The sequence below is a fragment of the Uloborus diversus genome, chromosome 4 (genome assembly GCF_026930045.1).
Source record: "Uloborus diversus isolate 005 chromosome 4, Udiv.v.3.1, whole genome shotgun sequence".
NCBI classification, from domain to species: domain Eukaryota; kingdom Metazoa; phylum Arthropoda; class Arachnida; order Araneae; family Uloboridae; genus Uloborus; species Uloborus diversus.
In genome coordinates this window covers 190136290-190154695 of record NC_072734.1, presented here as the reverse complement: position 1 = coordinate 190154695, position 18406 = coordinate 190136290, and the positions used below count along the sequence as shown (strand labels likewise).

The following is an 18406-nucleotide window of genomic DNA, read 5'->3' as shown; positions in this document are numbered from 1 at the left end:
TCTTTAATAATCAAATAAAAAATATTTCATTTGGAAAATACTTTATTTTGCACTTCGCCCCACCAAAAAAAAAAAAAGTGAACGATTTCCAACTTTTTTTTGGCAAGCACAAACTTACTGTCAAGGATAAAAAATTATGTTTCAATGCAAGTTTTGTTGTAAAATATATTGTTCTTTCTTTATATACCGTAATTTTCAGAAATTTTTTTCAACTTGTTCATTTTGAAAAACAGTATGTTATCTTGACTATTTCACTTTTCCCCACATTCCCCTACCTCTGCAATAGAAACAACTACTTTTACAGAAATAATTTTTCTAAGTGCACTTTTTCTTTTTTGTTGAAATTTTTTTTCATGTGCAATTTCTTGGAATTAGAACTTACTATTTCAAAGCATTTAACATTTTGCTTCTGAGTGATACAAAATTTATAACTTACAAAAAAAGAAAAAAATGTGAAATGAAGTTTTAAAACAAATAAAAATTAATCAACTGCCTGAAAATTTCAAAAGTAGTTTTTACTGTCTTTTTCTTTGTAATATTTTTAATGTTCTGTAATTTTTGCGATATATTAATGTGACCTACAAGTGAGCAATTGCTCATATGTGTTATGTTTGCATTACTCTTCTGTTTCAATAATTAAAAATGAGTTAATTTATCATGTGGAAATCCGCACAAACTCTGGTCCCAAGCTGTGTACAGGGTTGGAAAATAAAATGATATTTTCGAAAATATCCAATATTTTGATATATCTCGGTATTTTGATATATATCCGATATTTTCAATCAGCACAGACTAAAGTCTTCAAAATAGTAAATGCATCCTTAAATCGCTCTTTATTTTTTTTAATTATTTTTACAATATGTAGACTTTTATTATTTGTATCTATTATTTCATTTAACATTTTAATCCATTTTAATGGAGTTCATTTAGCATGAGCTGTTTGACTCGTTTTTCTTCTGTTAGCTACTTTTACACATGATTCAGAAATAAAAAATATGCATTAATCTGCATATCTGTGTAGTCAAAAGACATTTTCTTTTTCTCTGACCAACATTTAATATTTAACTAGGCACCTTTAATATGAATTAAAATTGTTACAGTGCTAATAATTTTATGAATATAAAATAAAAAAGGAATATTACGGTACTTTGTTATATTAATAATGTATTAATGCATCATAAAAATATAGTACATAACTTTTTTTTAATAGTAGAAGAGCAATATTAGTGCGATTAATATAATTTTTATATTGAAAATACCGCAGCTGAAAAAGTAAATATCGAAAACATCAAAATATTGTCAGCCCCGCTTAATCCGGTAACGGATAAACGAATACCCTGTTTATACGAATAAAATCTCCCATAACCGAATATTTCCCCATAGGTGTTATGTTAGAGATCCCCGCTTAATCGAATAATTTTCCTGGATAATCAAATAATAGTGATCAGCTTTTGCGTATATTTTTGCTGAGAAAATTTTGAATGCATTAAAAGTAAATTAAATAAGAGTAATTATTGGCGTAAAAATTAAAATAGTATTTTTCGGCAAACGACGGGCGGGATATTCCATCAAAGCATTTCCACTATTCTATCTAGTTTCTTTTAATAGTTGCCATTACCAATAGACAGTCGATAATTAAATTAAAAAGCACAACGAAATACAATGTATTGCATAACATAACACGCGGTAATTGAAGTTAGAAAAGTGTTCTCAAAATACTTTGAGCAAGGAATCCACTATTATGGACTTTCTCCAAAAAATATTAACTGAAAAAAGGTGTCGAAACAAAGATTCACTACCCACAGTTGTAAGTGACACATAATTTTCATACGTACTTTTATTATATATAATTAATTATTATACTATTTTGTCGATTACTTAGCTTATTTAAAACGTTTTTTAATAAAAAACATGTTTTTTCTATTACTTAGACATTGATTTATTATAACGTTTTTAGACAAACGTTTCAACCAGGAAAGATAAATAAAATTTCCCCGCTTAATTGAGTAATATTTCTTGGAACTGATGGTATTCATTTAAGCGGGGCGGACAGCATCATGATATTTTCAAAATAAATATCTGATATATGAGCCGCTCAGAAGCCAATGCAGTTAAGTCCATTTTTTGATATTTTCTGATTTTTGGAAATTTTGATGAAATAAATAATAATCTTCTTAGTTATTAAAGGATTTGCTCGTTGGTTACTTTTTTCTAAGTTAGACAGCCCTTTTTTAATAGCTTCCGAAATTATTCTATAATAATTTCAGAAGCCATTGTGAATAAGTCCGCCTTTTATCAATATTTTTTTACATAAACTTTGAAATAAAAATTAAATTATTCTTCTTCTTTCGATATTTGTTGGCAGTACTGAAAAACAAGAAATTCATAGTAACTGTAACCGTTACCTTCTAATTAGAATTGTTTGAGTTTTATGCATGTTTTCGTCGGAACACAAAAATATTACGTCGAAGTGTTTGCAAGAATTATTGTGTCATCAAAAACATTAAATAATTTTTTTTAATAATTGTAAAAACTCTGACTTTTTAAAATAATAAAAAAGATTTATTGTAAGGGTATAAAAACTAAAAATGTCAATGGAAATAGAGCACAGTGAAAGTGATACGATATTTCATGCTAATTCAAGGAGAGTTTACCGTATTGATTCTGGTACATCGTCAGATAACGGAAATATAGAAAATAATCAAAATAACGGAAAAGTTGGTAGAAAACGCAGCAGGAATCCTGCGAAATGGTCGAGAAATGTTGAGAAACAAAAAAGGGTACAAGGTAAACAATATCAAAATAAAAATAAAAGAATACTTCCTGCAAAGAAATTTGATAATAAACCTTGTAACTGTTTACGACTTTGTAATCGCAAGATTACCTTTTATCAAAGAAAACAGGCGACGAAAATTTTTTACAAGCTTAATGATCATCATAAGCAAAATTTTTTTAAAGGGAGTTAATTAGAGTTCATGCTATCAAAAGAAAACGACCCAGGAATAACACCAAAGGACCGAGATCTCAGTTTTTTGAATATTTTATTAGACTTAACTCCCAAGATGTTGGTGTTTGCAAAAAATATTTAAGTTCAAACAGAAGTTTGACGAGGATGATACCTTTCATGTAATTGATATTTAAAAAAAATAAAAATAAATAAAATACAAAAATAGGTAGGCCAGTAAATTTTAAAAATATAACTCAACCTATATTATATCCTAACGGCAGAACATTTTCAAAAGAAACAAAAAAAGACATCATATGTTTATTAAAGTATATACCTCCAATTAAACACGACTTTTACAGGACATTAAGGACAACACGTGGAGATCAAGATTTACATTTAAATACCTCAGAAGAAGATGATGTTTGTTATGATGAATAAACATAAAACTTATGACAATAAATGTTATTTTATTATTTTTACCTAAATTTCTTATCTTTTTCAGCTGCTAAAAGGTATAAGTCCTAAAGTTTTTAAGATGCTGTCATTATTTCAATAAATACTTACGTTTTTATTAACACATCCTGTACATATCTTGTTTTTTTGCAGAGTTTATACCTTGAAAAAAGACTTTATACACTTTTCTAATTAAATTAATAAACCAAGAATTTTAAAAATTAATGTATCAAAAAACATTAATTTTCTCAATTTTTGTGTTTTGGACTTAACCGCATTGGCTTCTGAGCGGCTCATATATCCTGATACAGTCGACTCGCGATAACTCAAACTTCGATAATTCGAAATTTTCGATATCTCGAAAAAAAGTATTTCCCTGCACCTTTATTGCGTTTTTAATGAAATTTTATCTCTTTAACTCGAATTAAATTCACCTTCTTTTTGGTAACTCGAATTTTTTTCCCATTTACTTAAAAAATTTTTAATCCCTTAAAACTCGAATTTTCAAACAGCTATCACTTTTCTCCCTCATTTACGCGCTCTAGAGAAGAAAAACGTGTCCTCGGGCTCTTTTGTTAGTGATTTTCACAGTTGTGTTCACCACAGGTATGTGGGAGGAGAGACTGGGAGGGGAGACAGAGACATTTCGGCTGCTGTTTTCTGTGGACAATGGTCGAGTTTCTAGAATAAGCGTTCTCTGATCTTGAATGACCAGTTCCTCGAACACAAACCCTTTCTCGTTCTAGTCATCCATCATCTTCTTACTTTACTTATTAGTGCTGTGAAAAAGCTCAGGTTTATTTGTCATCGAAATATGGCTACAAAACGAAAATGCACTACACTTTCTATTGCAGAGAAAAAAAAGGTGATTGATGCGGTTGAAAAAGGGGGAAAGAAAAAGATAGATATTGCGAAGGAATTTGGCATTCCGAATAGCACACTCTCAACCATTCTCAAAAATAAAGAGACTATTCTGAAAAACTTTGATGACAATCAAGGGGATCGGAAAAAAAGATAGCGGAATACCCGGAGGTAGAAAAGTGCTTGATAAAATGGATTACCCAGTGCCGTACCCAGAACATTCCACTCGGTGGAAACATATTGAGAGAAAAAGCGGAGAATTTTGGGAAGCAACTCGGCTTTACAGATTTCAAAGCAAGCAGTGGTTGGTTTGAAAATTTCAAGAAAAGAAACATCACTTTTTACAAAGTTTGTGGAGAAAGTGGAAGTGTAAGTCAAGAAGTCTGCGAAGAATGGAAGGGATCACTGTCTTCAATTCTAAAAGAGTATGACGACAAAGATGTATTCAATGCCGATGAAACAGGTCTATTTTTTAAATGTCTTCCTGACAAAACAATGGCTGTGAAAGGGGAAGCTTGCCAGGGTGGAAAGAGAAGCAAGAATCGAGTAACTTTGTTACTGTGCACCAACATGGATGGATCAGAAAAAATGAAGCCAGTAATGATAGGAAAATCAAAAAAGCCAAGATGTTTCGCTGGAGTTAAATCATTTCCTGTGGATTATGAAGCTAACACAAAATCATGGATGACAGCTGAATTGTTTGAAAAATGGCTGAAAAATTTAGACCGTAAAATGTCTAGTCAAAACCGCAAGATTGTCCTATTTGTTGACAACTGTACAGCCCATCCAAGCGCAATTACAACGAAATTAAAATCTGTAAAACTGGAGTTCCTTCCTCCCAATACCACTTCAAAACTACAGCCGTTAGATCAGGGAATTATCCAAAATTTCAAACTAAAATATCGTCATCAAATCGTAAAAAATGCATTGCTGAAATTGATGAAGGAAGCAACCCTTCTGTAAATGTGTTGCAAGCAATGAGAATGGTTGATAAAGCCTGGAATTGCGTTGAACAAAAGACAATAGCAAACTGCTTTAGAAAGGCAGGTTTCCATAAAGCATCTGCTGAGGAAATCCGCCTAGAAGAGGAAGAAAAAGAAAAGGAAATCGAGGAAGTAGTTGATGAGGAATGGAGTTTAGTGTCAAAAGCTCTGCAGCTAGATCCTGTAACAACATTTCGAGACTTTGTCAACATAGATGATGATGTTCAAGTGTGTGGAAATTTATCGGACAAAGACATAGTTGACGAATTTCGACCACTCTCAGAAGAGGAAGATGAGAGTGAAGAACTTATCCATCCGAAACAGATAACCTTTAATGAAGCAAAAAGTGCCATGCATGTGATGCGGTTGTTTATTGAATCGAGACCTGATATGGACTTAAAGACATTCAATGCTGTTTCCCATTTGGAAAAAATAATTGACGTGGAGAGAAAAAGGAGTACCCGTCAAACTCTTCTTGACAGATATTTTAAATAAAGTAAGGTATGTTCTTATTTTGTGTGCGCTTTTGTTAATGAGGCATATAAGAATACTTATACCTTAAATAGAATGAGTTTTTGTAAGATTTTTGATAACTCGAATTTTTGGTAACTCGAATTTTTTATGTCTTCCCTTCAATTTCGAGTTAGCAAGAGTCGACTGTATATATATTGATATATATTGAGTTATATATTTTGGATGGTTCATTTGCCAAATCGCTTACCTCCATGAAACAAAAAGTCGAGAAAAATGATGAAGACGATGGTGTTATTAATAGGAGTCAGGCCCGGTTCTTGGGGTAGGCGGCCGCCTAGGGCGGCAGATTTTAGGGGCAGCAAATTTCAAAATTGAAACTTTTTTTAAAAGAATGAATATCTGTTTCAGCCTCATAAGATTCACTGCTTCAATGCTAAAGAAATAATAATAATTTAGAGTGTGTGACAGTGCCTGGATATGTGAAACATAGTCCGAAATTAAACTAGAAATTTAATTTACTTACACTCTTGGCTTCCTTAGGAGGTTTTCCACCTCCAGCTCAGTCACTCCTATGCCGGGCTGATGAGTGCTAATAAGCACGAAACTGCAGTCCTCGGCTGGAATTGACTGAGCGGGCGGTGTATTTCACTTTACGATTATTTTTATTTTATTAAAATATCATTATTTTATAATAGTATTATTATTATTCAATGGGGTGGGGGGCGGCACTTGTCGGTATCACCTAGGGCGGCAGAACTATTAGAGCCGGCCCTGATAGGAGTGAATGGGTCCTCGTGTCACATTTTCTACCATCAAATTCACATTCTAAGCATTGGTTAAGCACTATTAATGCAAAAATGAGGATTTTTTTAAAAAGTGGAGTTAATCCATTTGGCAACTGAGGCATCCATGTATCGTCCAACCTTGCGTGTGAAAATTTATTCTCTACTGTATGACTAAAGTTATATGTACGTATTTTGCTCTAGAACCCTACAGATATTTCGTACGTCCATAGTGGCTATTCTCCTTTGAGCGTGCGCCTTGCACAGTTTCTTTCCCAGCCGGGCTGGAGAGCCATCCCCGATGTGCTACAGCTACTTCCTGGTCCCACCGTCGAAGGGGTCCAGAAAGTGCCCCGTGGTCTTCGCAAACGAAGTGAGTCCTGATTTTCTTTACTGCTCCAGATGAAAATCATATTACAGAACATTAATAACATTTCATACAGTAGACTACTTTTATAACTCCAACCTATATAATGCAAAATTCTCTATAAACCGCACAGCTTTTCAGATGTAAATAATTAAAAAAAACTTTTATTCCAACTTGCAAACATAAAAATTCCTAGGCAAATTAAATTTTGAAATACTTTTTCATCTTTCCATCTTAATTCAAAGCTTTTAAGTGAAAACTAGTATTCACAGGCGAAAAAAAATGCCAGATTGCTCTAGAAAATGCAGCTGTTACGCAAATGAAGCTAGCAGAAATGTAGGGTAATTCACTCTCTTTTGATTGTGAAACCTATTTTTATATTGCATAATTATTGCTTTAGTACTTAGAACACAGTTAGAACTTATTCTGAAAAGTAAATACATAGATATGTTCTAAATATCAGTTTTAAAGTTTGGGAAAATATCTATATAATGCAGGTCCCAAGTTGTGCGTTATAATGGTCTTCTACTGTACGTTCATTCAGAACTCCTCCAATCTCTTTCATTTAGAAAAAAATTTTGAAGGGCCCTTCAAACTCCTTCCTTTTGGTATTAAATCCTTCAAAACTCCTTCTTTTTAAGCACTTTTATTACACTTGGCCTGATTGTCACAAAGTAATCTGAGGCCTGCTTTTGCTTACATCTCAGCAACTAGACCAATTAGAGACTTCGGGATTTTATTAAATGATTTGCTTAGTCTTAAGATACAACTTAACGCTGAAAAATTAAAATTCTGAAATAAAAGTTTTATTTCAGCTAGGATAGAAAACAACCAAGTTTAATGTCATTGTCCTACTAAATGTCTAAATATAAAACCCATTGTTACAAATTGTGTTGCCTTGCAACAGTAAAGTTGAAAACCAATCATAATGAAAATTTTGAATCAAGGCTTCTCTGAAGCAAGCATGAAATTAGCAAGTATAAATCCTAGAGAGGAACAAGGATTAAATTTTAGTGCCAACTGCTTAAAGTTTTAGACACGTATATAGGTTTTTTCCCTTTTAGTTCTGAGCATTTATGTGAAAAAATAAGGGGAAGTTTCGTGAGGGTAAAATTATTCTATTTCTGAAATACATTCACACTAAAAAGAATAAAATAACAGAATTTTTTTAAAAATACCAAGCACTTTTCATAATGCACTGAAAAGGACAAAATAACTTTTCTGGGTCAGAAAGGACAGTTTAAGAATTCCTGTAGTTTTCAAAAATTCCAAGAAAATGACACCACAAACAAAGAAAAGTGCAGTTCTAGTCATTTCAAACCAAACTTTCCCAATAAGAAAAATATACATGTTTCAACCCTCAAAGTTATGATTGGAAGCTAGATAATGATAAGAAATTCTGTTCATGACTAGAACCGCACTGTTCTTCGTTTGTGGTGTCATTTTCTTGGAATTTTCGAAAACTACAGGCATTCTTAAATTGTCCTTTCTGACCCAGAAAAGTTTATTATGTCCTTTTGAGTGCATTGTGAAAAGTGCTTGGTATTTTTTAAAAAATTCTGTTATTTAGTTCAAGACTACATAATTTTCTTCTATGACAGTAATTTAAAATACTTCAATCAACAACTTAACTTTGTCACAAGGGCGAAGGTATAAGAGCAATTTTAATGTAATAATTTGATGTATTTATTTTTTTCCCCCATAAAGATGTGATTTACAATTTGGTTATAGAAGTCATAAAAGTTGAGCATAAAAATATTATTAGATGACAAAGACATTTCATAAGTGTAGTAAAACATGATTAAATAGTGCTTGGCTGTTTTTTCAAGTTTTATGATTATTGCTTTTCCCTCAACCACACTCTCAGTAGTAAAAGTCAGTTTGTTCAATATTTAAATATTAAAAAATACATTAGTAGATGTGCTATATTAAGTGATTTTGTTAAAAAAGCAATTGTTTAGTAAATCGCAGTTTTGACATTGTAAAAAGAGTCATCCACAATTGATGTCATGCCTTTAAAGTGAGACGGGTTCATGAAATTGTGACAAGGGGAAGAGAGAAGGTGCCAAAAAGTGACATCACATAGTTATTATAACAATGTTTATGAAAAATATGACATGTGACAAGGGACGAAGTGGGTCAAATCTGTCGAAAAGAAATTGTGAGAACATTTAAGGATAACCCATAAGTACTTCTTCAAAATCTCATTTTACTAATTCAAAACTCCTTTATTTTATTTCTGAAATTGAGTGCGAACCCTGTGCGTGGCACCCCCCCCCCCTCCCCTTCAAAATGTAGGCCTGAAGGAAGCATTTCAGACATCGGAAATATTCAGCACAGTCGCAGATGAAATAAAGCACATGACGAACAATGTCCGAAGAAAAAAAAAATCCTTTTATTTCAGAATATTGGATGAGCTAATACTAAGACAATGTGTTTGACTTGCATTGAATCCAATTCAACAGAAATATTAAAAACACTAGTAGTACCCGCCCAGCGATGCCCCTGCTAAAAATGTAATGGAAGTCTGTTGAATGAAAAAAATTGACGCCCCCCTCCCCCGCTGATGTGAAATGATCATTTTTCTTTGTATAAAATGCATACACACCTTTTCAAAAAAAAAAACTATTCAAGTTTCTTTGGAATTTAAAACTTTTTGCCAAATAAACAAAAAAATGCATCAAATAATATCTTTCAAATGTAAAAATTATTCAAAAAGAAGGAAAAACACCATGCAAAATTACCCTTCCAAACAATGATGACTGATATTAAAATAATTTTAAGAAATTAAAATGCGAAAGATGGATTTTAAAAGTGTAACCATGGAAACACGAAATAAAATAAGTTTAAGAAATAAATGCAAAATAAGGAAAAAACCAATGGATTCAAAAAGCGTAACCGTGGAAAAGCGAAAATAAAATGGTTGACAACCTGAATCAAAATGAAATGTTTCGAATTTGATTTGAAAACGTTTAACTTTTTTCCTTTGAAGATAGAAGCTAATTTTTACGACCATAGGTCGAGAGAGATCTGGAGTAAAAAATGTCACTTTTTTCAATGGTGTCAAAAAGAAAACTGTGGGACAATTCCTTCACTTTTTATTTACAGATTTAATGAAGAAAGTAGTGCCTAAATTTCAACTAAGCCTAAAAAAGTTCGAGCTAAAAACGCAAATTACTCCCGTCGTAATTAAGTTAGAGCATTGAAACAAATTGTTTAGAATGCAGAAAATTCTACCCTTTTTAATGATATATAATATTAATATGTGCAAGTAATTTTTCACCCCTTAAATAGCCAATAATAGGCAATTTACGGGAAATTTGGGCCTAAATTGGAATAAAAAAAGAATTACAGTCGAGCCTCCATATATCGAACTTCCACATATCAAAATTTTCCATATATCGAAATCCCAGCAAATTTCAATGTTCATTACATAGAAAAATTGTTTCTATATATCGAAAAAATCTCTATATATCGAAAATTTTTTCGAGACATTCGTAGATTTTTTTTTTCCACTTTAGACGGTTTGTCTCATGAAAAATGAAGATTACGGGAGAAAATTATGTTTACTAAAGGTTGCTAAGAAACTCATAAGAAATCTGGGTTTGAGGAGTGTGTAGATAGGTCGTTGTTCCGTTCTGGAGTTCTTAAATTCCCTCAAGTTTATTTCAAATCTTAGTTGTAACCAGCAACACTGTAAAATCAGTTTCAAGTTATCCTTTTTGTCTGTTGATTATCATTCCTAATCTTTTTAGCTGCAGTAAAAATCATTCAAGTTAAGTAGATTAAATTTTTGCTTTTCTCTCGATTACAGTGTCAAAACGAAAATCCACTCATGTTGCGAATCTAGTTGAACTGCCGAAGAATAAAGATGTATGAAGGCACACAAATGTGATTTCTGTTAATTTTTCAGTTATTAACTTTCGTTTAATTCGATGCTCATATAAATTAGAAATTGGGTTTCATGCACGAAAATTAGCTTTAATTTTAATGTTTGAGTAGATTTTTAGGATAAAATAAGATCGTTTCTATATATCGAAATTTCTATATATTGAATTTTTTTCCGGCAATTTGCTACTTCGATATATGGAGGTCCGACTGTATTTATCGGATTTTCTCGAATTATAGCCTATGTTACTCAGTAAGAAAGCACCTTTCTTATAGTGAAGGAATTTTACAAATAGGGGCAGTGGTTCCGGCGATTACCTTGAACATATAAACACACAAAAATCCGCCCTCCCTCTTTATAATATTAGCATAGATATTGCTAAAGTTTTAACAACAAACAACATTTCATCGAAAAAAAATGGCAAACTACAGTATTTGAATTAGAAAAAAATGCATCTTTTCAAAATAGAACATTCAAGACAATTACGCCATTTTACATTGAACTGGACAATACTAACATGCAGACAACATTCATTCAAAAAAATTGAGAGAGATACTGAACACTGGTGGTGGTGGGGGGGAATAGCCAACATTTGAAATTTTAATCGCTTATGCAAAACAGCAAGAACTGTTGCCACACACGAAAACTTGAGAAAACCTCTCATGGTTATCACATGCAGGAACTAACCAAAACCAGTTCAGATGAGTGAATTGCTCGAATGGCGTCACTACTGATTCAGGGTTTGTTTACATCGGAGCAATTTATCCGAACCAATCTGCATGAGGCAAAAACGTATTTTAGAAGAAATAACATTAGGTTTTTTTTTTTCTTTATCTGAATTGATCCCTACTTTGGGAGGAGAGGGGGTCAAACCCATTCTTACATAACATTTTCTAAATCAATACTTTATATCAGAAATTGTAAAGTGTTTTAGCAGGGATCATATTTTATTTGTGTCTGGAAGGCAAAAAATGTATTAGGATGGGTTGTTTTTTATTTGTTTTACAAAGAATGAATAGTGTAAACTACAGTTGGCTCTCTATTTAACGACTTTCAAGGGACCACAGAAAATTGTCCTTAAGTAGAATGCGTCCTTAAATAGAATGCTTCTAAAGCTAGTGGAGCATCTGGGTCCGTGAAAAGTCGTCATTAAATAGAGAAAGTCGTTAAGTAGAGCGTCGTTAAACGGAGAGCCAACTGTATAGTAAAAGAATCACACTATGCATGGCATGTTTTATTTTTAATTAGCATCGCATCATATACAAAAAAATGTCGAAAAGACATTCAATCTGGATTCCAACTTTTTAGCAGGTATTTCTTTACACAAAAAGGTTTAACTTTATAATAGTGAATTTAATAATAATTCCAGTGATGTGGATATTTCTTGCGAATATTCTGTTTGAGTTGAATATAATGTGCTAGCTCTGATTTAACCTTCTTTTATAGGGAGTTCTTCATCCTCCTTACAGTCAAGTGGCGGTGGAGATGAACCGAGAGTGACTCTAGTTTTTTTCTTGGGTGGGTGCACGTATGCTGAAATTGCTGCCTTGCGATTCCTCTCTCAGCAAGAAGCAGGTATGTTGATGTTCATTTTTAGATTGATGTTATATTGACATAATGTTATATAGATACTTTATCAGCTTAATTTTTCAACTTGATTTCTTTCAGCCTATGGTTCAATCAAGGTTCACTGATTTATTTATATTAATCGATCACGGGTGCCCATCCCACTGAAGTTCAATGGCGCAAATCCCCCCCCCCCTCCTTAAAATTTCTCTCAACCACCTTTTATTTTTTTATTTTTTAGCTCTTTATTATATTAAATTTTTTTTTAAATATTTTTTATTTCATTATTTTTTTTAATTTAATTTATTTTTAAAAATTTATTTATTTATTTATTATTGTTATTATTATTATTATTTTATTTGAAAATTTCTGTGCTATGGTAATGACATAGGCAGACACACTTAATAAATGAATGAAATAAAATATAAACAGAATAAAATAAAATTAAAAAATGACTAAAATAAAGTAAAAAAATATTTTTAAAATCCCCCCCCCCCCAAATATGGATGGCGCAACTTGCGCCATATCCCCCCCCCCCCCCTGTAATTGATATACATCATGATATATCTATCTAATATTAATTTTAAAAACATTTTTTTGAACAATGTCAAATTGCGTATTTACTTCATCTGATCATTTTTGATGTTTCTACGATTTTCCCTGATTGCCATGACAATAAGATGAAGTCATTTTTTGATATTCATTTAGGAAGACTTATTTCTGTCATCATGGTTACAAATCCTCTGAGTGGTATAACTCAAGCTCTGATTTTACATTAAAAAACGTTATTTTATTTATTTATTTGTTTAGTGTAAAATCACGTTATTTTTTTCAGGAAAAACAACCATATAAATGAGTTGAAGTGCAAAATCTCATTCAAATACAAAATTACCAGATTACTAATTCCCATTACTTTATATTTATAAGAAATAAAAGTACCATTATGATGTACAATGTAAATGTAATTTATTTTTTATTAGTGTACGAGTGCAAAATGGCTATAATATCTACAGTGGCTCCAAAAGTGTTCGTAGACCTTGAAATTTTGTAGTATGCCAAAATAACGGGAAACTGAATTCGAATATGAAGTCTAATTTTTTTTTCACATTATTTCTATGCCATTCTAAATAAAACTCAGTAGTTTTTTTTTTTTCTTCAAAATATTGCCTGATTTATTTTTGAAATTTTTCATAAAACAAAGAGACAGAAAAAATATGCCACTAAAATCATCATACACTGTAATATTTTCGTATAAATGCATGGTTAAAATTATCACATGTCGTTTTTTCAATTATTTCTGCATTGTGTTGGTAAATTGGTTTGAAATGTTTCTAAATTAATTAATTTATACCATTCTATAGTGAAGTGCTTGATAAAACGTTTTAAAAGAATCGGATCTGAAAACAAGGTGAGAAAATCAACCGGCAAAGTTAACAAAGCGTGATCGGAGATTTACAGTTAAAAATATTATGAAAAATACACAATTGAGTGCGGTAAAAGTTTCTTCAAAATTTAATAAAACATTTTAAGTTTACTTTTCACCAAAAATTGTTCTCCAAGTTCTCTGATTAGCTGGATTAAATGGGACCTCCTCCTGCAGAAATTTTCTTGTTCAGGCGAAAAACAGAAAGCTAACGCTTTTCTTCCCAAAATCAATGATAAATAAGCTCAAATCGTTTTGGAATAACGTCTTACTTACTCACGAAAATAAATTCAAAATTTTTGGTTAAATTGTTGTATAATTGTATTGATCAGTTAATCAGGATGGTAGAGGTGTTCTTGTCTGAGTGTGCCTATCAGCATCAGGACTTGGTAGTTTGGAATTTTTTGATGAAATAATGAATCATGTCGTTCCTTTAAATATTTTAAAAAACAATTTTAAACTATTAGCCCAAAATTTTGTTATTGGAAGCAATTTTGTCTTTCATCAAGATCACGATAAGAAGCACAGTTTTCAACGCTTGTGTCTGGTGCCTCAAAAATTGTCCTTAAGCTTAGAAATATCTCCTCAATCGCCAGATTTAAACTTAATATAACATATTTAGAGATATCTGGAGGCTAGATTACGAAACTACGGCTTTGAAACGAAAAGAGAGCTAGAAACAGTAAGACTCGAAATGTGGTTGAACACTTACTCAGAAATTGCACAAAAAAAAAAAAAAAATAATAATAATAAATAAATAAATAAATAAATTAATTAATTAATTACAAAAAAACATGGAAACCTATTCGCAGGCGTACAAATGTTGTTGTGGACGTTGAATGATATTCTACTAAATAATTACTTAATAAAAAGTTAGATAATTCAATAATGTATAGACATTTTCTAAAGTGTACAAAGGCTTCTGTGAGATTAATTTTGCGGCACTTTTTTGGGTTTTGAATTTAAAAAAATTAAGTTTTAATGTATTATTAAAATTTTTCATTAAATTTTGTTAAAAATAGATCATAGATATTGTGGGATCCGATGGGTTCTGATCTTGACACTAAAGACCCTGTCATTCAACGAACGATTCCAATTAGCACTCATAAGGAAATTTTAATTAATACCAGAACCTATATACAACAGCTATTTACAATTATGAAATCAAAGATCAATTCTACATTATCAACTACGGCATTTCACAGCGAACTATTCGGGCGGCATTCCGTTCATTCTCGTTCTCTTGGCTCTTTTTCCCCTCGGTCTGGGCTCCTACAATATTATAAGTAAAAATATTTTCCGAAATATTATTTTAACCAATGGATAGGGGCCTATTTCATTGAAATTCGTAGGTGCAAGAACATTTTTGGGAGCCACTGTATATCTTTAATACTGCATCCTAATGACCATTTGTTATTCTATGGTTATGCCTCGTATTATCTATTCTAGAAAATCACCAGTCATAATAGGATGGCTGCATATTTGTTCTCTATCACCATCCCATTTGTATAAATAAGAAACTTAAAGAGTAAGGCCTTATCGCAATTCAAGATTGTAAAAAGTATAATTTGAATTCAAAACATCAAAATTTAAATTAATGCCAGGAGCAGGGTGTTTTTTTTTGGGGGGGGGAGTTTTTTCTTTTTCAATACTTATTTTTAGAACTACCACTGAACCCACACAAATTGGGTAAAACTGTAAGCTGTTAATGTAAAATTTATGCTAATGCTAATCATTTTGATTTGTTCAATAATTACTGTGTTTTATGTCTACGTAATAGGGGAAAATTTGAGGTTTTTGAGTTTTATTTTTTCAGAAATAAAGACTTTATTATATTAATGGGAAAAAATAGAAAGTAGATTTAAATAAAATTTTAATTTTAGAATACAAAAAAAAAAAAAGTCTATAATAATCAAAACACAATTACACTGATGCAGTATAGTTATGAGTAACTTTTTCATATTTTATTATTATATGGTTTTGTGATGTTTGTGTATGATTTTTATAGAAGTTTGTATAATCAATTTTTCCTAACACATGCATATAATAGTCAAAAAAGCCAATAGCAAAAATAGTTATGTTACATTTAAATTTTAAAACTAAATTATTACATTTTACTTGTGATTGTAAATATCATTCATATTATACTGAGTGGTGTGAAAGTGGACTACCCCCCCCCCCTTTAATTTCAACATCATATCAGTTATGATTGAATGTCGGTTATACACAGTTAACTTGAAGTCATAAGAGTCATTAACGTTGGAAGACAGGGGTGCCCGCAAGTTGCCCCATCAAGATTTCTGGGGGAGATTTTTTAATTTACATTTTTTTATTTAAATTTATTTATTTTTAATTTAAACTATTTATTTAACTTTATTTCTATTTCATTTTATTTATTTCATTATTTTGTGTGTTTGTATGTTGTTGGTGTAGCGCAGAACTTTTCTGACAAAATAATAAGAATAATAATTTAAAATAAATTAATTAAAAAATACAGTTAAAAATAATAATAAAATAAAAAGTGCAAAAGGGCTGAGAAAAATGGGGGGGGGGATGGGCAGCCCTGTTGGAAGAAGCACATGTTTTGCAGAGTTTCGGAGATATTTTGCTACAAAGCATCTGCTACTAGGGTTTCCAATCCTGCGCCAATCTCAGTGCCGCGGCATTGGGGATTGTAAAAAGCCGATCCCACAAGATTGACTAAATTCTTCAAAAAGTTAAATTTTTATGTCAAAAAGAAAACGTGTTTTTTAGGAAGAACCGTTTTTGTTACATAAACTAGTCTTTATCTTAAATTCCATACTGCAAAGTCACATCTCAATTAGAGACTCGTTAGGTATGCAGTGTACTCTAAAAAGTGTGTAAAGGTCTGAACTGCGTCTCAACAATGCATCGCTCGTATGGGATGGAAAAGGATTTTTTAGGCAAAAAATAATGGGCTTGAATGAAAATGCGTGATGTTGCTGCATTGCAGATGGTTTTACTAAGATTAAAGAATTGTGGACATTTAGCAAAAGATCACCATAAACTTCTCCACCTTCTAAAATAGATTTTTCTATTCTTATGAGGGTCATGTTAAGAATTTTTGCTCATGAACTTCAAGTTTCGGACAAAAACGATGTCTGTTTAATTCGTGTTTTTCTCTATCCAATTTCCCGTGCCCCATTGCTTCCTTAACGTTGATTATTACACCAGTGCATTTGATTCGTTACAGCAGGGGGTGAACGCTAACTGGGTCGCAGTCTCAATTAAATAATTGTACAAATAATTCACCAGCATAATTTTCAAGTACCACTCACATTTATATTATTAGCTTCACAGCAACAAAGACATTGGCAGACTCTTCCTACAGGCTAGAGAGTAAAAATAAAACAATTCAGGTTTGTCATTGCTTTCTTTTTCAGAAAAAATATATTTTGCTTTTTTAGTAAATTAAAGGTTCCGAGCGCACTCCTTAAATTTACAAAAGCGTTCCAACATCGCATTCAGGCTAGCCAGCGGATTTTGCACTCTGTAATTTCTCTTTCTCAATTTCTTCAAAATCCCAATTTTTTGGGTTTCAATATATAGGAACTAGTCGACCCGTGCGGAACTCCGCACTGTGCTTCGAATCGTTTCATAAGGCATTTCGCTCTTTAAAAATTTCAAAGAAAGAACATTATGAAGAAGAACCGAAAAAAAGTAAGCGCAGAAGAGAAGGCATGTAATTTAAAGACATCAGTAACAAAACCTCGTTAAATACAACGTAGTGATAATTTGATCATCACTCACCTTTTGGTCGCACATATTTTCAATTCAAACATAAATATCATTAAAAGTGTGGCTGAGTAGTGACTCGTGAAAAAGCAATAACTGTGCATGTGAAAAAACAGGTTGTGGCAAATAGAGTCCTGCCCATGTGAGCATCTGACGGGAAAAAAAGAAACATTAAAGAGATATTTTTTGGCACGGATTCGAATTGGTGCCATTCTGATTAACAGCCCGACACCCCAACAAACCTAGCAATTGCGCCTTCCTTTTCGAAAGCTATTCATTGAAGGAATGCGTAGTAAAAAACAGCAAAAAAGCTTTTTGCCAAAAAAAAATATAATAATAATAATAAGATCATGCTTCTATGTTTTGTCATTAACCAGCATGATACGATTTAAAATTATTCGTAAAGCATGGAATTCGAATAAAGAATGACGAAGATCTCACGTAGCGATTGAAACAAACATTCTAGAGAAGTAATAAATTAGATTGAAAATAAGTGTTTTTATCTTTGAATATTGAACTATTTCACATAGAAGGTTGATTTAACCGTTACGGCTTAAATGCCCGCACATGTTTCTTTTTTAATCGAACACTTAAAATTCAAAACCCAAACCAGTTGAATTGAGTCCGTTTTTTTAAGTGTAATTTTTCGAACGTAGACAAAATGTTTCTTTTTTTTCTGCAGAAAGCAGAGGAGTAGAAAATGATTTCTTGCTAATGAAGTTGATAATAATTTTAATGTTTTATATCGTATTCGCGCGAATAAAAAAAATAAAGGTTTACTGGGTGAAACTCGTAGTTTTAATTTGGCGTAGTATTTTTTCATTTGTACAAAATGTTGAACACTGCTATTAGAAACATCTACATTTCAGCATACAATGAAAATGTTTTTCTGCGCAAAAAGGATT

The 18406-nt window shown here is 31.7% G+C and overlaps 1 protein-coding gene across 1 annotated transcript in view; it reads left to right on the top strand.

The window, feature by feature from the left end:
• LOC129220081 (vacuolar protein sorting-associated protein 33A-like) overlaps nt 1-18406 on the top strand; it is an 81300-nt gene that overhangs the window by 51136 nt on the left and 11758 nt on the right. The window contains exons 14-15 of the mRNA XM_054854419.1: nt 6705-6873; nt 12203-12331. Coding sequence (XP_054710394.1) covers nt 6705-6873; nt 12203-12331 — 298 coding nt within the window. The remainder of the gene's footprint in view (nt 1-6704; nt 6874-12202; nt 12332-18406) is intronic.